Raw genomic sequence first — 21,480 nt, 5'->3', positions numbered from 1 at the left:
CAGTTCAGAAAAAATCTGATGGATTTTGTTGTCGGCATGTCCGACCGTGTGTATGGGGCATCAGTCTGTTGTTATGGAAACAAGTTTGTAACCATTAACTTTTGTCAACAAACTTGTACAAATAAAAAGAGGTGAGTAGAGACTAGAACACACATGATCATGTTTTGAAGATCAAAGGCTACTCATGATACAAGAACAGTGCCTGATTTCCAGAATCGTTGCCAATGGAGATCATGAACATACAGTAACAGAAGATAAGTAACCTTTAAGTGTATTTGTACTGATATAGACCATAGGCTGTTCATTTGCTAGGCAATTTGCTTGTTATAGATATCTGTCAGTCTTGTATTGTATTCCTAATAGTGTAATAGTTTTGCATGTACAGTATCTTTGTATAGTAAAAGCACATTTTCATACTGCAGAAGTCTCAGCTTCCTTGCTTATACCACAGAGTAACCTTGCTAGACAGACGCAAGCAAAACAATAGTTCAACTGTGCTATAATCTCTACATGTTTCATGGGCAGTACCCACTTTATCAGGAGACAGCTGAGGTGGGGTTTTTTGTATGTATCTTCAGGTAAGCACCCTATGAAAAGGACAACAGTCCATTTGTGAATGCAGTTGCCATCCTTGCTGCTGTGTCTCCTCAGAGCTGGAGTGGGGCTGTGGACCTACACAAGGGGTATTGCAATGGGGGCCCCGTCTGTGTGCCCCTGCCCTAGGTCTACCCTACCACCCTCAGCTCCCAGTTCGAACCTATGCTGTGGTGGTCTTCAAGGACCCAGGTGTTATTTGATTTTATCCATTGGTTTATAGTTTAGTGGTCCCTTTTCATAGGGTACCTACCTCAGTATATATACACAAAACCAACCTCAGCTGTCTCCTGATAAAGTGGGCGCTGCCCACAAAACGTGTAGAGATTATAGCTACATTAAAATATGTCAGGATCTTGAATATATACTTGTGATCTATCTTTTACAATTAAATATTTGTACTGCACAGGTTTTTTATGAAATACAAAATAAATATTGTCATTTTATATACTTGATGTATAATTTTTCAGTTTTTTGCAGTATATTGGGGACGAAATGTTGCTCTAAGGTCTGAGTATAGGTAGCCTCTTTTCCAGTTTATATGTTTCCAGACACACATAAAAGACACAGCTACACAGGCATTCATTAAAGTGATATTAAAGGCTGATTTGTTTTTGTTTTTTAAATGTCATACTTACCTGTGCAGTGGTTTTACACAGAACATCCCAGATCCTTCTCATTAGCTCACTGGCTGTGATTGACAGTGGCAGGAGCCAATAGCTCTCACTGCTGTCTCAGCCAATGAGGAGAAAGAGACCCAGGAGAGCTGGCACTGGATCGAGAGGAGGCCCAGGTAAGTATTTGGGGAGGCTGCTGCACACTGAAGTTTTTTTTACCTTCATTCTGCAGAAAAAAATGTGCATTTATTATGTTTTTATAGGCGCCAGCAGGGCATTTCACCCGTGATCAGTGAGTGTAATGTCGGGCTCCTGCAGGGAAAGCCCCAAAGCTGTCTGCCAATACCTTTGTAAGCTGTCAGTTTTAAAGCCGTATGGCTTGTTAAAGGGAGTCCCAGAGCTAGCAGCCGCAGGGGGTGGGTGCAGGGACAGCATTACATGTGCTGGACCGCACAGTTGCCGTCTTTAGGGGGGGAAGTAGGGCCGCTTTAAGGGAGCCGGGTAAGCGGAGCAAGGGGCAGAGCCAGTGTTAGCTCAGTGATAGCAGAGTGCTTTGCTATCACTCGCAGAGCGGCGGAGGAAGTGATCGGACCCTCTCGCTCAGCTCAGCGCAGCTACCCGACACACCACGAGGCGATGGTGGCAAGTGAAAGTTTTATGGTGGAGTTGCAATCGGCGGTGGCCAGTCAGGCGCCGCATGGCTCAGGGCCCAGATAGCGGCCATGGCGGCAGAGGCGGGGACGGCGGCCAGCGGGGGAGCGGTGGCTACACCTCGGGCGCGGCGATCCAGGCCGCCTGAGAGGTACAGCCCGGAGGCCGGCCCGGGGGGCCGCACCATGCAGCACACAGCACCCCCAGGGGGGCACAGACCCAGCAGGGGCATCGCAGCGCCGGGAAGTGGCAGCCTCCACCAGACAAATGGAGACCAGGTACGCTGGGAGGAGTGGGGCAAGGAGGAGAGGCCAGGCAGCTGCATTGGGGGAGGCAGGTACTTCTCATGGATCGGTGCCCCCTGCCAGGTGCCAATGCATGGGGCGAATGACGGTCGCTGGCGGAGAAGCGTCGGTATAGGTTGATTCCGCGAACCTTTGCTAACTGGCTGCAGGCATTCGCTATCCTGGCGAGCGTCATGGGAGAACAGATGCCGGAGCATTGCTCGGCGCTGTTCGTGTATTTGGAAGCCATCAGTGATGCGCACAGGACATACGGTGGAACAGCTTGGCTTCGCTATGATGAGCAATTTAGGCAGCGTATGGCAGTCCGACCGTCTCTTCGCTGGGATCACAAGGACATTAGCCTTTGGATGAAGCTCATGACGGCGGCGCAGGCTCCTAACCCGTTTTTTCAGCGGGGGGGTCGGAAGTTCAGCAACCTCGGGACAGCCGACCGAAAAACGTGGGGTTTTTGCTGGCAGTTTAATGCAGGCACGTGCAAGTTTGGGGCCAACTGTTGGTTCAAGCACTTGTGTTCCGGTTGCGGGGGATCACACGCTCTTGCCAAGTGTTTTAAGAAGGGGAGCGGGCATCCCGGAGATATTGCGCATAAGAGGGACGACTCCAGTGCAGGTGGAAAGGATGTTGCCTTTTCTCAGTAGATACCCCAACCGGGCGGGAGCTAAATTGTTGGAGGATGGGTTTACTTCAGGTTTTAAGATCCGTGTTCATTGACCTCGGTTCCACCACTGGCTAAGAATTTGAAGTCCGCCATGCTATACTCAGCTGTTGTTACAGAAAAATTGGGCAAGGAGGTAGCCTTAGGCCGCATGGCCGGCCCATTCAGCAAGGCGCCTCTCCCAGACCTGGTGGTTTCGCCTCTGGGTGTGGTGCCGAGAAAGGAACCTAACAAGTTCAGTTTGATTCATCACCTGTCGTTCCCAAAAGGGGGTTCTGTGAACGACGCTATTGCCCCGGAGGAGTGTGCGGTGACGTACACTTCTTTCGATGCGGTGGTCGCCTGGGTTCGGCTCTATGGCCAGGGGGCCTTGATGGCAAAGTCTGACATCGAATCGGCCTTTCAACTGCTGCCTGTGCATCTGGAAAGTTTTAGACTTCTTGGCTGCACATGGGAGGGGGGTGGATCGATGCCTTCCTATGGGGTGTTCTATTTCCTGTGCCTTCTTTGAGCAGTTCAGCTCGTTCTTGGAGTGGGCCATCTGCGATGTGTCGGGCATCAACTCGGTGGTCCATTATTTGGACGACTTCCTATGTGTTGGCCTGGCGGGCAACGCGGTCTGTGCAGTTCTTTTGGGGACGCTCCAACATTTGGCGGAGCGTTTTAGAGTCCCTTTGGCTCCGGGGAAGATGGAGGGGCCTAAGGCCTGCATCATATTTTTGGGGATCGTGATCGATTCTGAAAAAATGGAGTGCAGGTTGCCAATGGACAAGCTGACGACACTTCAGGAGGAACTACGAGGGATGATTGGAGTGTGTAAGGTGCAACTTCGTCAGTTGCAGTCGCTGCTGGGGAAGTTGAACTTCGTCTGTCGGATCATGCCAAAGGGGTGGGTGTTTTGCCGTCAGCTGGCGGCTGCTACCTCGGTCATCCGGTCCCCAAAACATTTTGTGACCTTCAATCATGATCATAGAGCAGACTTGGAAGTCTGGCAAGGGTTTTTGGAGACCTTTAATGGCCAGGCCCTGTGGATGTCCGGTCCGATTAGTAATTATGACCTGGAATTGTTCACTGACGCGGCTGGTTCCACGGGGTTCGGAGCATTTTTTAAGGGCCAATGGTGCGCGGCACGTTGGCCGTCTGAGTGGTCTGAGGTGGGGTTGTTAAAAAACCTGGTTCTGTTGGAGCTGTTTCCTATTGTAGTGGCTGTGGAAATTTGGGGGGAGGCATTTCGTAACCTGAAAGTGAGGTTTAATTGCAACAACCCGGGGGTGGTGCAGGTGGTAAATCAGCTGAGGGCGGCCTCTGGGCTGGTAGTCAGGCTTCTTTGGCATTTGGTTTTTACGGTGTTTACAGGTGAATGCTTTCATCTATGCTGTACACTTGCCGGGAGTTGACAACACGCTTGCTGATGCTCTGTCTCGTTTTCAGTGGGACAGGTTTCGGGAACTGGCACCAGAGGCGGAGCATCACGGGATCGACTGCCCCGCGGGGTTGTGGAGCATAGCGCTGGAATAGCGTCAAGATGGATAGAGCAATCTGTGAGTAAGGTTACATGGGGGGCCTACTCGAGGGAGTGGCAGGAATGGTCAGCTCGCTTGGCATCTATCGGCATGGCACCGGGTGATGCGGGCATGGCTCCGGTGGTGTTCTATTTTCTTAGCGGCATTATGGAAGGGGGGTATCGGCAGCCACCATTGGTCGAAAACTGTCTGGGCTGGCTTTCTTATTCAAATGGCGGGGACAGCGGGACTACACAAAGGAATTTTGGTTAAGGCAAGCGGTAAAGGGTTACCGGCGGGCGCACAAGAAGAGGGACGGGAGACGACCAGTCTCCTTCGACCTACTTCTGGCCCTGAGTCGGACTGTGATGAGGGTTTGTAGTTCAGTCTACAAGCAAGCTCTTTTTCAGGTGGCATTCGCCCTCGCTTCTTTGGGGCTTTCCGGATTAGCGAGCTGGTCAGCCCGTCAGAACGGGCTGCAGGGGGTTTGGCGTGGGAGGATGTGGAGCTGTGCCAGGATGGGGTTGGAATCCAGATTCGGCAGTCTAAGACCGATCAGGAGGGCAGGGGGTTGCGAGTGGAGTTGGCCAGGATCGGGGAAGTGGCTATCTGCCCCGTGAGGTCTGTGGAAAGCTTCCTGGCGGTGCGGCCGCAGGTCTCGGGCCCATTCTTCCTACACTTGGATGGCTCTTACTTGTCCAAGTTTCAGTTTGTGGCAGTTTTTTCGTAAGTGCGTGGTGGCAGCGGGTTTTGACCCTAAAAAATTTTCCTCTCACTCGTTCAGGATTGGGGCTGCTACTGAGGCTTCCAGAGTGGGTTTGAGTGTCGAGGCGGTTAGGCGACTTGCGAGGTGGGACTCGGACAGGTTTAAATTGTATGTCCGTCCGCAGCTGTTACCTTAATGGGAATTTTTGTTTTTTATACATTGGTCTGGGGTTAAGGTGGGATGTTATTGGTTTTCACATGTATTAATCTTTATTTCTCCTCAGGTTATGAAGTGGGCTTGGTATGGATACTGGGCCACTCATACGTTTTTTGGGGTGCGAAGAGAGCGGACATTCGGCCGAACAACAGGCAACTTCGCATACCAAGGCAGGAGGCGCAAGTTCGCTGGATCGGGATCCCTGGCATGAGGGGGAATAGGGTGCTGGGAGAAGTGCATAGGTTTTCCCACCTGGGCAGGTCACCCGATGTGTTGCTTTTCCATGTGGGGGGTAATGATATGGGGGCTAGGTCGATGAGAGATCTCATCCGGGATATAAAGTGTGATTTTTTACGGTTGAAAGCTGCTTACCCCAATATGGTTATGGTTTGGTCGGACATGGTGGGTAGGATGTCTTGGAGATGGGCTCTATCAGACAAGAAAGTGGACAGGGCCAGGGTGAAGGTCAACAAGGAGGTGAGCAAGTTCTTCATCAGGAATGGGGGCCTTGCCGTCAGACATAGGGAATTAGAAATAGAAACGTGGAGCGATGCATCTATTTGAATGACGTAGGGATGGATCTATGGGCGTTAGGCTTGCAGGAGGGTATTCAGCGAGGGCTGTGCGAGTGGAGGTGCCCAAAAGGGTAAGGCTTTACCCCTTTCGGACTGTGGCAGTTCTTTGGGATTTTTCAGGAAATAATGGGAGGTACGGGTAGTAAACTGTTGTACCCATCCATGGATGGGGGTGGTTTAATGTTACTTCCAAGTTACGAGGGGTTAACCTGGAAGGGTTAAAAGGGGTAGGTCACTGCGACGGTTTGGGTATAGCCTCCGAGACAGGGGATTCCATCTGTAGGTCAAGAGGTCTAAAGTTGGAAGTCGTTCGCAATGACCAGTATGTTATTATGCTAGTACCCATGACCCGTTTAAAGGATGGGAAGGTTTACTGTTATTTTAAAAGTTATTTATGTTATTTATGAAACAGATTTTTGTTAAATAAATTACGGCCTGATGGCCATTTAATCCATATCTAGTCCAGTCGTTTGTTTAAGGTGGGGACGGGATGTGGAGAAGGGCACCTGTCAGAGTAAAAGGTATGGAATATACTGGGCTTAGAGTCCTACAGATGTCATGAACTATGCGGGTGCTTGCACCCTTGCAGCTCATTGAAAACTGCAATCCATCTGCCACAGACTCCTGTGAATGAAGCTGTGCGTGTAGGCAGGTGGGGAACACATTACAGATTTTCACTGTGTTGTAATAAAGTTGATGTTAGTGGGTTTTTGAGCAATGCACTGCCCAGGGAGTCAGGAAGGGGTTAAAGGTATTGTAAAGTCTCATGGTTTTTCACCTTTATGCATTCTATACATTAGGGCATTAGGGATGTGTTCCCATGGGTCCCCTACTTGAGTGATGAGCCCCAACTACAGGCAGAGCCCTACACAGTTGGGCTGTTTTAAAATGTGGCAGCAAGTCCACGGAGAGGAACCCCCGCCACAGGGAAGGGAGCTCTTATGGCGGGAACCATGTGAATAGAAGCATGTCACATGTTACTTATACCCTAAATACGAGTGTAACATGCGTAACATGCTCCTAAAGGTGGACCTATCCTTTAAAAAAGGTTTAAGATTACTTGTGGGCAACAGCTCCGCTTACCTTGACTCCAGTTTTTAGATGTTTAGTTCAGTGTCATTGTAATGCAGCATATTGTGTGTGATGCTGCATATTTTGTATAGCTTCCTAAAGTGGAACTTCCACTCATTGGAACCCTCCCCCCCCCCGGTGCCACAATTGGCACCTTTCAAGGGGGGGGGGGGGGGTGCAGATACCTGTATAATACAGGTATTTGCACCCAATTTCGGTCATAAATAGCCTCAGAATCTGTGGGTATTTACGCCACTTCCTGTCCCTTCCCTGTTGTCTGCTGGGAAAAACAAGGGTCCCAGAGACAGCAGGGACCGTCCATATTGCGCAGAGCAACTCGCGCATGTGCAGTGGGGAACAGGGGAAGTGAAGCCGCAAGGCTTCACTTCCTGATTCCCATAGCGAAGATGGTGGCGGCAGCCGAGCGACAGATCGGCTTCGGGTGACAACATCGCGGGTACGCTGGACAGGTGAGTGTCCATATTTTAAAAGTCAGAAGCTGCAGTATTTGTAGCTGCTGACTTAAAAAAAAAAAAAAAAAAAAACGGCGGAACTCTTCCTTTAAAGACCAGGCCTCTTTTTCAGACTCGTTTACAAGTTAAAAACAATTTTTTTGCTAGAAAACTACGTAGAACAGACATTATACTTTTAGTTTTTTCTAACACCCTAAAGAATAAAATGGCGGTCATCGCAATACTTTTTGTCACATCGTATTTGCGCAGCGGTCTTACAAGCACACTTTTTTTGGAAAAAATTCACTTTTTTGAATAAAAAAATAAGACAACAGTAAAGTTAGCCCAATTTTTTTTTTTATATTGTGAAAGATAATGTTACGTTGAGTAAATTCACACACAACATTTCACGCTTCAAAATTGTACCCACTTGTGGAATGGCGTCAAACTTTTAGCCTTAAAAATCTCCATAGGCGACATTTAAAAAATTCTACAGGTTGCATGTTTTGAGTTACACAGGAGGTCTAGGGCTAGAATTATTGCTCTCACTCTAACGATTGCGGTGATACCTCGCATTTGTGGTTTGACCACCGTTTTCATATGCGGGCTCTACTCACGTTCACTTCTGCGCACGAGCTCGTGAGGGATGGGGCACTTAATATTTTTTTTCTTATTTATTTTACTTGATTTTATTTATTTTTTCACTGTTTAAAAAAAAAAAATTGGGTCACTTTTATTCCTATTACAAGGAATGTAAATACCCCTTGTAGTAGAGAAAAGCATGACAGGTCCTCTTAAATATGAGATCTGGGGTCAAAAAGTCCTCAGATCCCATATTTGGACTTAAATGCAATTAAAAAAAAACAGAAAAATGTGCCTTTAAGACGTATGGGTGGAAGTGATGTTTTGGCGTCGTTCCGCCCTGCTATAGTATGGAGACGGGTAGGGGCCATCTTACCCTCATTCAACTCCATACCCAGCCACGGACAGGTCCCAATCGCCTCCACGCCTGCCGACGGCTCTGGTAAGTGGCGGAGGGTGCGGGAGAGGGGCGGGAAGGGGGGTGGCCCCTCTCCTGCTGCCGATCACGGTGATCTGCCGCAGAGACCACCATTACCGTAAAACAGGACCAGCAGCTCAAAAGATGGCTACCTCGGTTGTGGCAGCAGCTGCTGCCATTACCGAGATATCCATCTTCAAACTGCCGACGTATATGTACAGGAGCCAATCGGCAAGTAGATAGTATAGACCAGGCTTTCTCAACCTTTTAACCCTAGAGGAACCCCAAAAATAATTTTCAAGTCTCGAGGAACCCTTACTAAAACCAATTCATCAGGGGTCAATAAAACAATGCCCCTTATAATGGTGGTCAATAGGAAGAATGTTCCCCTTAAAATTGTGCTTAGAATGCCACCCTTAAAAACAGCTAAAAATATATATTTTGTGTCATGCTGCTGGCTTTGCTAAGTGATGCTGAACCTTGAACTCTGTAGGCATCATCAAAAAGCTGGTTCGTCAGCCACAGCCCAAGGAACCCCAAGCAGCCTCTGGAGGAACCCCAGGGTTCCACGGAACCCTGGTTGAGAATGGCTGGTATAGACTGTGGGTCGTGCCTTGCCAATGCAGTGTCTAGTCAGTATAATGCGTTGAAGGGGTAAATAAATAAACAAATGCATATTTTGCCACATGAAAAAGAATTTTCAAAAACAGGAAGCTCCCTCCATTTAATGTTCCTAGCAAATGCAGATTTATTTCGGAAATATTTTCTGCTTCTTATTTAAGCTACTTTAGCTCTAATTATGAAAAAAAATTAATATAACTAATAAATACATTTAATTTAGTGGTGTGTGTGAGAGTGGAACTCCCAGAATCACAGTGCCAGTGAATAGCATCATCCCAATAACTTTGTATATAGAAAAAAAAATAGGGTAGTATTTTAAATACCCCTCCACTGGACACAAATACTTCACAAAATGTTAAAAATTCATATACATTTTTATTTGGTTGAGTTAAAAAAAATATTGATAAGATCATATATCAAAAAGTGCAAGAACATTAATACTCCCAACCAATTCCCTTTGAAGGGATGGAAGTTGTTTAGTAAGGTAGTCTACTGAGATTAGGTGAGAGTGGCCGACGAGTTTCACGGGAACCACCCTTCCTTAGGACCTCCTATCTCATATACAGTTGGTAGAAAGTAGTTCTAAAATTAAAAATACATGAAAGTCACATAATAGCTACATATGTCGTTCACATCATTATTGATCAATATACACGAAATTGATGGCTAAACCACAGGAAGGAGGGAAGGGGGGAGAGAAAAGAAAAAAAGAAAAAAGGGAGGAAAATATATATTTTTTATTAATTAGTTATATACTTTGCTGAAGCTGTGTAAAATCCCTTTAACTTATGATTGGGTCACTAGTATAAATAAGATGATTATATTGCATGTAATTAAAGTCACGTCGGCCCATGGGCCAGCCTTTATAGTCCACAGACCCTTTAAACCAATAACCATGGGATGTGTCAAGGTAGATGCTGTCCAGGAGATTTGTGGGTATATTCAGTCACTGGAACTGAAGAAGCTGCTTGAATAAGCAGTAAAACATCCAGAGCTGGTGGTTATACAAAATGGCAAATATGGGGACTCTTAGGCTCGGTTCACACAGGGGCGACACGACGACTTTGTGAGGCAACTTGGAGACGACTTGAACACAACTTTCAGACACGACCTGGGGCGACTTACAAGTCGCCCCAGGCCAGGCGACTTTTGCCGTGGCCAATCAGAGAATGAGCTCTGAAAGGGGAACTCCACGCCAAATTTCAGAAAAAAATTTGGTGTGGGTTCCCCCTCCGAGAGCATACCAGGCCCTTAGGTCTGGTATGGATTCCAAGGGGAACCCCCTACGCCGAAAAAACGGCGTGGGGGTCCCCCCCAGATCCTTATCCGAGCACGCTACCCGGCCGGCCAGGAAAGGGGGTGGGGACGAGCGGGCGCCCCCCCCCTCCTGAGCCGCACCAGGCCGCGTGCCCTTAACATGGGGGGTGCCTTGGGGAAGGTGTGGCGTGCGGCCCCCCCACCCCAAAGTACCTTGTCCCCATGTTAATGAGGACAAGGGCCTCTTCCCGACAACCCTGGCCGTTGGTTGTCGGGGTCTGCGGGCGGGGGGCTTATCGGAATCCGGGAGCCCCCTTTAATAAGGGGGCCCCGGATACCGGCCCCCCCACCCTATGTGAATGAGTATTCACCTGTAAAATAAAGTACAAAAAAAAAACAAGATAAAATAATTTATTGCACAGCTCCGGGGGTCTTCCGTCTTCGGGGGGTCTTCTCGCCGGACTCCTCCGCTATCTTCTTGTAGCTCTTTTACTAGCGGAGGAGCCCGGCATTCTTCTTCGTCGCCGCGGCCTCTTCTTCCGACTTCGGGGGTCTTGTCCCCCTCTTCGGTTCTTCTGCCGGGCCACCGTGCCTTCTTATAACTCTTTTACAGGCGGTGGCCCGGTCTTCTGTCGTCGTCGCCGCCGCCTTCCGTTCTTCTTCTTCTTCTCCTGGAGATGTTGACTCGACGTTCTCTCCGGCCGCAATGCCAGGGACGTGCTGCGCTGCCACTTATATGGGGACAAGGGGCAGTGTCACATGGGTTGATGTCACATGGGTTGGTCACATGGGTTGAAGTCACATGGCGACAGTCCCAGCATCCTCTGGGACTGTGACATCGTAAGGGGGCGGGGTCGCCATGTGACATCAACCCATGTGACCAACCCATGTGACATCAACCCATGTGACACTGCCCCTTGTCCCTATATAAGTGGCAGCGCAGCGCGTCCCTGGCATTGCGGCCGGAGAGAACGTCGAGTCAACATCTCCAGGAGAAGAAGAAGAAGAACGGAAGGCGGCGGCGGCGGCGACGACGACAGAAGACCGGGCCACCGCCTGTAAAAGAGCTATAAGAAGGCGCGGTGGCCCGGCAGAAGAACCGAAGAGGGGGACAAGACCCCCGAAGTCGGAAGAAGAGGCCGCGGCGACGAAGAAGAATTCCGGGCTCCTCCGCTAGTAAAAGAGCTACAAGAAGATAGCGGAGGAGTCCGGCGAGAAGACCCCTGAAGACGGAAGACCCCCGGAGCTGTGCAATAAATTATTTTATCTTGTGTGTTGTGTTTTTTTTTTGTACTTTATTTTACAGGTGAATGGGTAGGGGTACATTGTACCCCATACTCATTCACATAGGGTGGGGGGCCGGTATCCGGGGCCCCCTTATTAAAGGGGGCTCCCGGATTCCGATAAGCCCCCCGCCCGCAGACCCCGACAACCAACGGCCAGGGTTGTCGGGAAGAGGCCCTTTTCCTCATCAACATGGGGACAAGGTGCTTTGGGATGGGGGGGCCGCACGGCTCAGGAGGGGGGGGCCGCCCGCTCGTCCCCACCCACTTTCCTGGCCGGCCGGGTAGCGTGCTCGGATAAGGGTCTGGTGTGGATCTGGGGGGGACCCCCATGTCGTTTTTTCGGCGTAGGGGGTTCTCCTTGGAATCCAGACCTAAGGGCCTGGTATGCTCTCGGAGGGGGAACCCACGCCAATTTTTTTTTCAGAAATTTGGTGTGGAGTTCCCCCTTCAGAGCTAATAATTCTGTCAGTCTCCTCCGTATAGACAGAGATCCGACTTGGAGGCGACCTCCATTGAAATCAATGGGTACAAGTCGCCTACAAGTTGGATTGAAGTAGTACAGGAACTTCTTTTGAAGTAGGAGGCGACTTCAGTAGCGTGCATTAAGACGGCTCTCATTCACTTACATTGATTTTTAAATGTTGTCCGACCTGAGGCGACTAGGGGCGACCTGAAGTCGGATCGCAGTCGCCCCTGTGTGAACCGAGCCTTATGCTAAAGTTCTTTATTCTGGCTCAATAGAACAAGGGCCTAGTTTGGGGTTGAATTTATACCCATGGAACGTAGTAACACCTATTATGTGCTGTGGTGTGTTGCATGCCATTCATTCTTAAAGCGTAGTTGCCCCCCATGTAAAAATTAACAGTCAATAGTTACACATACTGTAGCTGCTAACTTTTAATATTAGGGCACTTACCTGTCCTGGAATCCAGCGATGTCAGCACCTCAGCCGATGTTTCCATCAGCTCTTGGGTGCTGCCATAGCATGTAAGGAAACCAGCAGTGAAGCCTTGCGTCTTCATAGTTGATTACCTACTGCGCATGCGCAAAGTGGGCTTCACTTTCTGGATGGCCCGGCGACAGGGAAGGAGGAGGGGCTCAGAACTTCTGATATACCTCGCCAGGGCAAGGTCCGACGGAAGTGAGGACAGGTACCTGTCAGAAACAAAAGGTGCCAAATATGGCACCAGAGGGGGGAGGAGACATAAGCAGAGCTTCTGCTTTTGGGTGGGTTTTGGGCTTTAATATCACCCAAATGCACCTGTGTTGCAGCACACACCAATGCACTGTAATGCACTACTGTGCATTGTTGTGTCACAAAAACTAGTGAATGCACATTTTGGTGTGTTTTAGTGGCTTAGGCAATCCATTCAATTTAATGGGCTGCTTTAGTGTAATGTATGTTAAAGCGGAGTTCCACCCAAAAATGGAAGTTCAGCTTTAAGACCTCCTCACCCCCTTACATACCACATTTGGCATGCCATTTTTTGGGGGGGGGGGGGAGTGAGTACCTAGTTTTGACAGTTCTCCTCTCCCCCTCCCTCCCTACAATCTTCTGGGACACGTTACCGGTCCCAGAACACTGCCCGGCAATTGAGGAGGCGCAGCGTGACTCGCGCATGTGCAGTGCACACTCGGCTGTGTAGCTGCAAGCGGTCACATCCGGTTGCCCACACTTGTGATGCCGGCGCAGAGGAGAGATGAATGAGAGAAGGGAGGGTTCGGGCTTACTTTTTTAATAAACACAAAAATGACGAACTCAGCTTTAACACGTGTCATAACATGTTTTAATGCACCACAACAGTGTGAATTTACCCTAACACCTCCTGTAATCAGCAGCATTGCAGAGATCCATCAACCACAAGAAACACACAAAAGAATTCAATAAATTATTATTAAAAAGTAACCACGTCTGCATCATAGTGGATCTACCAGTAACATGCCAACAGAACCACAATCAGAATCATAGTAAGACAACCAGGAACATGACTACAGCGCTAAAAGCATTATCCTAATGAGACAACCAGAAACATGCCCACAGAGCCTCTAATGATATCATAGTGAATGAACCACAAACATGTCCACTGAGCTACAATTAGTATCATAGCTAGACAACCAAAAACATTTCTGCTGGGCAACAATCAGGGCCCATTCACACTAGGAATTGCATTGGGATCACACAGGAACACTGTGGTATTTGTGAATTTATGTGCAGTGCAATTTCAGCCTATTAATTTTGAATGGACTGAAATCACACTGAACCAAAAGTAGTGCATGCACTACTTTTGGAAACGCGTTGCACAGTACTTTTATACAATGTGATCCGGTGCGGGCAAATGCACTGCTTATTGTGACCTGCATGCGAGTTGTCATATATTGAAATGGAGTGCGGGAAGCCACGCAGGAACATCGATTTCCTACGCTGCATTTTAGTGTAAACGGGCCCTCAGTATCACAGTGAGTCAGCCAGAAACATGTCCATAGAAGCACAATGAGTATTATAGAGAGACAACCACAAACATATCCACAGAGTCACAATCATCAGCATCACAGTGAAACAACCAAAATTACAGTGCCTTGTAAAAGTATTCATACCCCTTGACATTTTCTAAATTTTTTCATGCAACAAACAAAAACGTATTGGGATTTTATGTGATAGACCAACACAAAGTGGCGCATAATTGTGAAGTGGAAAGAAAATGAAAAATGGTTTTAAATTTTTTTTTACAAATAAATATCTGATCACCCAAAAATGGAAAAGGTATGGCACAACTGCAAACCTACCAAGACATGGCCGTCCACCTAAACTGACAAGCCGGGCAAGGAGAACATTAATTAGAGAAGCAGCCAAGAGGCCCATGGTAACTCTGGAGAATCTGAAGAGATCCGCAGCTCAGGTGGGAGAATCTGTCCGCAGGGCAACTATTAGTTGTGCACTCCACAAATCTGGCATTTATGGAAGATGGGCAAGAAGAAAGCTGGCAGGACAGTAAAAAACGTCCTGCAAACAGCATCCTTGCAGCACTAAAGCACCCCTGCCCATTGAAATCAATGGGGCAGCGCCTCCAAACCCCCGGCAACCGGTGGTTTTAACCCTTTTTTGGCAAATAGTGCCACTAAAACTATGGTAAAGCACAGCTAAAAATTGCGGCGCTTTACCGCCGACGCCTCAGTGTGAAAGTAGCTTTAAGCAGGAGCAGTGGTGTACATCACTCTCTGCAGGAGCTGCAGGACACCACTTTCTGCAGCCAGTAACTACTTTTACGCCCCTACTGTGTATTCCACTAACAGAGGCCCTGGAGAGGATGGAGGCCCTGGGCTATTGTCCAATTTGCCCACTCCTAATGCCAGCCCTGGAAACATCTTCAACATCATCATAGCGATTCCCATTGAGCGTGACCAACTAATACTAGCTATACCATAACCTGGATAAATGAAAACATTTGAAGGCGTGCAGTTAACGTCCCTTCACTTTAAAATGGTTGTAAACCGCAAACCTTCAAAAAAAAAAAAAAAAAAAACCTGCAAGGCAATAGCATAATGTGCTAGTATGCATGCAAAGCCCTCCAGCGCTGTAAAGTCACTGCTGAGAGGGCTGACATTTTCCCGTGTCTTTCTTCCAGGTTCGCAAGCTTCAATGCTGTGATTGGCCAGAGCCGCGATGACATCCCTCCCGTGCATGCGCGCGGGAGCCCTCGGTTCCGGCACAAAGCTTTGAAGTTCCGGCAAGGTATGCCAGACCTTCAAAAAGACCTTCACGGGTAGGTACCAGTGATATCACTGGCTGCATGCAGGGTGAATATCTCCTGAACTGTGCACGTTTAGGAGATATTCATTTTACCTACAGGAAAGCCTTAATATAGGCTTACCTGTAGGTAAAAATAATGTCCTGTACACACGGTCCCTAAATTCCGACGGAAAAGGTCCAGTCGGATTATGTTGTCAGAAAATCCGATCGTGTGTGGACTCTATCAGACTTTTTCCGTCGGAAATCCCGTCGGAAAAAGTTTGAGAGCTGGATCTAAAATTTTCCGACAACAAAATCCGATCTGACTTTTTCAGATCGTTTGTAGAGAATTCCGACGCACAAAGTGCCACGCATGCTCAGATTAAATTACGAGACCAAAACTATTGGCTACTAGCCTCTACGTAGTCCCGTCGTACGCATCGAATGTCACCTGGTTCCGAACGATCGGATTTTTCAACAACTTTGTCCTACCGTGTTTATGCATCATAAGTTTCGGCCCATATCCGTCGGAAAAAATCTGACGGATTTTGTGGTCGGAATGTCCAACCGTGTGTACAGGGCATTACCAAGCTGGGTGTACAACCACTTTATGTGATGATCCTCTCTGTTCTAAAACTGCATGCCTGTATGTAGTGCAGCGCCCCTGTAACGTAGTACAGGAGTATTGTGCCTTGCCTAAGTTTAGTACAGTATTCGTGTAATGCTGTCCTGCAGTGTTAGTGCGCATGCCCATGAATTCCTGTTTTACAGTCACCGTTCAGTCATAGCGTCTGTGTCAATATACCTCTGTGCTGTCAGTGCTGATGGCTTCTTCCTCCCGTTATAAATTCTTCCTTCTCTTCCAGAAGTGAGGAGGAGTATGCAGGACATCCTCATCCAAAATGGGATCATGATGTGCGCTTGAACCAGCCCCGAATCCAGTGACCAATAGTGAGTGGGATCCCCCTGCACTCCCGTAGTCAGTTGTTCGCCTCTTTAAAGTCCAAAAAAAATATTGCTTTGCCTTTCCCTTCACTTCTCAGCATCAGCTCTGCTTGACTATATGTACGTTCTTTTCTGAAGCTCCATTCACACCCGCTTTCCTCTTTCTTGTCCTTTTATGATCTGCTTCCCAAATGTGTCGCCCGCCTTGTCCCTCTCTTTTAGGAAATGTGTTGCCTGTGTCCCCGTTGCGTACTGCTCTTTCCCTTGACTCATTTATCTGTGTTGCTAACGGCGTGCCATGGCAATCTATCACCTTCTAAAACTCTCCATCCTCCCTCTGTAGCTCTCTGTGCTTTGACTCACTTTCTCCCTCTCCGCTTTGCTGATGGAATTGATGGGATAGGAGCCCCTCACATCATACTAAGAAGGAAGTGGCCCCACAGTGACATCTGGGAACGGATAGAAAGCTTTGCCAGATGCAGATCTCTCTATCCGCTCCCAGATGTCACACTCTGTGATGTGCCAAGATTGCGTGTGTCTATCTGCTCTCAGTGACTGCGTGTTTGGAACCCGTGTGTTTACTAGGCACTTGTGTGTGTGTGTGTGTGTGTGTGTGCGACTTTGTGTATGTGCAAATAAAGCCTGCAGGGGCTATGTTCTAAACTTCCTGTGCAAAAAATAAAAAAAAAAGACCTAACCTAAACAAATATTTGTAACACTCAAGTTTTATTTATGTTTTTCGTCTTCGCATTTTTTTTTTTATTTTAGAACGAAAAACACATGGGCAGCTTCAGACGCAGCTTAGGACTCATTAAGGGTTTGAAACAAGAACTGTGTGTTATTCCACGGCAACCAGACAGACTCAATGCTAATAAAAAATGACAAAAATTGAAAGACAGAACAACAATTTAATGTATTTGAGTTCAACAATCAATAAAGTGGTTGTAAAAGCTGAAGGTTGCATTCTATACATGAAAGTAAAGAACCTTCTGTGTGAAGCCCCCCTAAAACTTACCTGAGCTCCATCTCAATCTAGCTACGTGCACAAGAGCCTCAGCTCTGTCGGGTCTCTCCCTCCTCATTGGCTGAGACAGCAGCAGTAGTTATTGGATCCCCCTTCTGACAATCATAGCCAGTGAGCCAATGAGGAGAGAGCGGGGACGGGGCCGAGCTAAGCTCTGTGTGTGAATGGACACACAGAGCAGTGGCTCAGGAGCGATCCTGCTAGGGTGTCCCCATAGCAAGGGGCTTGCTATAGGTGCACTAGGCAGGAGGAAGGGGCCTGGAGCACCGGTGGAGGACCCAAGAAGAGGAGGATCGGGGCTGCTCTGTGCAAAACCATCACACAGAGCAGGTAAGTATAACATGTGTGTTACTTTAAATAAAATACTTTAATATCTCTTTAAAGCGGAGCTCCAACCTAAAGTGGAACTTCCGCTCATCGGAACCCTCCCCCTCTCTGGTGCCACAATTAGCACCTTTTAGGGGGGAGGGGGGTGCAGATATCTGTATAATACAGGTAACTGCACCCACTTCCAGGCATAGATAGCCGCAGACTCTGCGGCTAGCTACGCCACTTCCTGTTGTCACCCCCCCCCCCCCCCCCCACCCGCTGTATGCTGGGAAACACATGGATCCCAGAGATAGCAGGGACCATCCATATGCAGTAGGGCACCGGGAAGTGAAGCCCCAAGGCTTCACTTCCTGATTTCCATACCGAAGATGGCGGTGGCAGCACCTGAGAGCCGATCGACAGATTGGTTTCGGGTACCGACATCACAGCCACGCTGACGGGTAAGCGTCCATATTTGAAAAGTCTTTAGCTGAAGTATTTGTAGCTGCTGACTTAAAAAAAAAAAAAAAAATGTCGGAACGCCGCTTTAAATATGGAGGCTACATTTATTTAAATTCATTAGGCTTTTATCTGTTTATTTTGTCTGGTGGTCTGACCAGTAACACACTTTCTGTTGTAGTGTCTCTACTCCACTGGAGGAGCAACAGAGAGACCTTTGGACAACAGAAATGTCAATCGAGAGTGGTCCATAGATAACTATGCAAGTTGCTGCTTCTACTTTTCTGCAATGGGTTCAGGACTTTACGTACCTAGGCATCAATATTTCCCTTGTACCCAGATCCTTTCTAGATCTTGTTGTCACTCCTCTCATAACTCAACTTAAATCTAAATGTGAGGTTTGGTCTGCTCTCCCCCTTTCCCTGGTAGGAAAGGCAAATTTATTCAAAGTGCTTTTTCTCTCTAAATTTACTAATGTATTTAGGAAATCCCCAATTTGGAATCCTTTAAAAATATTCTACATGATGGAATCCATTCTTACTTCATTTTTAAGGGCAGGTAGACCAGCCAGATTGGCTCTTGCTAAACTACAATTCCCCGTGGATGAAACCGGCTAAGCCATCCCCAGTCTTTACCTCTATTATCTGGCCTCCATTTTTGTCACTCCACCCTGGTGGCTTACTCTCCCTGATGAGAACCCTGCCCTAGACTTGGAACTGTCCATAGTTGCATTCTCGCAACTGCTCCAATCATCAGTACATAGAGGGCCTTGCTACTCCATAGTCCATACCCAGCCCTTGAAGATGACTGCGAGAGCCTGGACAACAATCCTTAGGTGGGCCTCTAGTCTGGCGCCCTGGCCTTTCAATACTCCCCTTTGGGGGAATCCCACTCTCCCTCATTTTTCCGGTGTCCTTGACCCTCTGATTTGGAATAGAGTGGGCCTCCACACTCTTATGCCACGTGCACTCAGTCGGATTTTCTGACAGAAAATGTTCGATAGGAGCTTTTCGCCAGAAATTCCGACCGTGTGTAGGCTCCATCGGATATTTTCCATCGGAATTTCCGACACACAAAATTTGAGATCTGGATCTCAAATTTTCCGACAACAAAATCCGTTGTTGGAAATTCCGATCGTGTGTACACAATTCCGAAGCACAAAGTTCCACGCATGCTCAGGATCAAGCAGAAGAGCCACAGTGGCTGTTGAACTTCAATTTTCTCAGCTCATCGTACGTCACCGCGTTCTTGACATTTGGAATTTCCAAAAACATTGTGTGACCGTGTGTATGCAAGACAAGTTTGAGCCAACATCGGTCGGAAAAAATCCCACGGATTTTGTTGTCGGAATGTGTGATCATGTGTACGCGGCATTAGTCATATTTTCTCATCTGGGGAACTCTGTAATTTCAACTTATTAAAAGAGAGAGGATTGTCTTAAATGACACTAAACCCTGGTTTAAAAAGAAATACTCTATTCAAGTATGTTTTCTTGAAGTGGTTATAAACCGTTACATATACCCAGTGAAGTGACTAGTGTCAGGTGATACACAGAGAATAAACAAATCCTCCTGCATAAGTTATACCCATTTATCTGCAGTCTTCTCTTCTCTACGTCCACTGAATGTGCAGAATTTATAAAGCTTGTCTGAGTGGTCAGAAAAAAAGGGGGTGGAGAGCTGACATTACACTCTGCAGGGCAAAGTGAGGAGTGCTCTGAGAGATAATTGGAGGTAAGGGACACACCCCCTTTACACAGCACACAGGAACAGAGCTGAGTCTGTCAATCAGCTGGAGGTCCCTCCCCTGTCCCTTCTCTTGATGTCCAGAAAACTTGTCACAAGTGATTCCTCTGCTTATAGCAGAGGAACAAAGCAGCAGACGGAAACGACACTTAGTGCTCTGGATTGAGACACGTACACACTGTAGAGGGATATGCTTTGTTCATATTTCACATCTGAGGTTTACAACCACTTTACCTGTTCACTCCATTGTGATCTGACGTCTTGTTACAGGGTGGCTACCATAGTTCTTCATGGTATCACTATGTGGGAATGTAGCCACCCTCTATTGCCCCCTCCAGAGACAAACTAGGGACTATAGACTATGGGATTTGTAAAGCAGTGTTACTCAACGCTTTTTCAATCACCCCTGTCGCGTCAGGGGCCTCCCTTCCACGTCCAAGTCCTCAATCCACCACTTTCACATTAGAGTTCCCAGCTCCCCTTCCACATCAGAGTCCTCAGTTCCCCTTTCACATCAGAGACCCCAGCCCCCCTCCCTTTAACATCAGAGTCCTCAACCCCCTTGCCCCTTTCACATTAGTTCCTCAGATCCCCACTTCCTTTTTCACAAGAGTCCCACCTCCCAGTCTTCACCACACCAAGCATGACAGTGGGTGGAAGGTGAAGAAGGTCTAAACAGAGGTGACCCTGAATGTTGCCCCTGGATTAGTGTTGTGCGTTTCCATGTTACTAGTGTCTGCCCCACCTACACCATGGAAACACACAACACTTCGTAAAAATGTCAGTTGTAGCACAGCACCTCTGACTAGCCAAGGTTTCACACCTGGCATAGCAGATTTATCCATACATGCCATACAGTGCGACAGGGCGAATTATCTGCTGTGTCTATTGGATTTTGATAGTCAATCCAGCTAGTTGACTGTGTGAATCTACTGAGGAACTGGCTGAAGCTCATGGAGTGTATGGCCAGCTTTGGGTGCACAAGCAAATTTAGATGGGCAGAAATTAAAGTGGTATTAAACGCAAAAGGAAACATTCTTAGATGTGATGGCTGTACTGTTACCTTTTTACCTGTTACATTTTTTTTTTGTTTTTTCCTTTTGCTAATAGCTTGTAGCATGATCTGTCTCCCACAATGTACTCACCACATATGCCTTGAGCCCAGGAACAGGCGTTCCTTTTTCTCTCCACAGAGCCCCAGTCATGCTGGTACAGTATACCCCTCACATTTTTGTAAATATTTTATTATTATTTTTTCATGTGACAACACTGAAGAAATTACACTTTGCTACAATGTAAAGTAGTGAGTGTGCAGCTTGTATAACAGTTTAAATTTTCTGTCCACTCAAAACAACTCAACACAGCCATTAATGTCTAAAAAAAAGTGAGTACACCCCCAAGTGAAAATGTCCAAATTGGACCCAATTAGCCATTTTCCCTCCCCGGTGTCATGTGACTCATTAGTGTTACAAGGTCTCAGTTGTGAATGGGGAGCAGGTGTGTTAAATTTGGTGTTATCTCTCTTAGTTTCTCATACTGGTCACTGGAAGTTCAATATGGCAAAGAACTCTCTGGGGATCTAAAAAAAAAAGAAGAATTGTTGCTCTACATAAAGGTGGCCTAGGCCATAAGAAGATTTCCAAGACCCTGAAACTGAGCTGCAGCACGGTGCCAAAGACCATACAGCGGCTTAACAGGACAGGTTCCACTCAAAACAGGCTTCACCATGGTCGACCAAAGAAGTTGAGTGCACGTGCTCATCG

The 21,480-nt window shown here is 47.6% G+C and overlaps 1 protein-coding gene across 1 annotated transcript in view; it reads right to left on the bottom strand.

Annotated features, from left to right (window-relative positions):
- The window catches only part of VWCE (von Willebrand factor C and EGF domains), a 136,423-nt gene extending 119,804 nt beyond the window's left edge, over positions 1–16,619 (bottom strand). The window contains exon 1 of the mRNA XM_077460807.1: positions 16,041–16,619. Within this exon, the coding sequence (XP_077316933.1) occupies positions 16,041–16,147 (107 nt within the window). The 5' untranslated portion in view covers positions 16,148–16,619. The remainder of the gene's footprint in view (positions 1–16,040) is intronic.
- Between the last annotated feature and the right edge of the window lie 4,861 nt (positions 16,620–21,480).

This window comes from Lithobates pipiens, unplaced genomic scaffold (genome assembly GCF_037356315.1).
Source record: "Lithobates pipiens isolate NorthernLeopardFrog02 unplaced genomic scaffold, aLitPip1_a1.2 Scaffold_10, whole genome shotgun sequence".
NCBI classification, from domain to species: domain Eukaryota; kingdom Metazoa; phylum Chordata; class Amphibia; order Anura; family Ranidae; genus Lithobates; species Lithobates pipiens.
The sequence above is the reverse complement of the archived record's forward strand: the minus strand, read 5'-3'. Positions and strand labels throughout refer to the sequence as shown.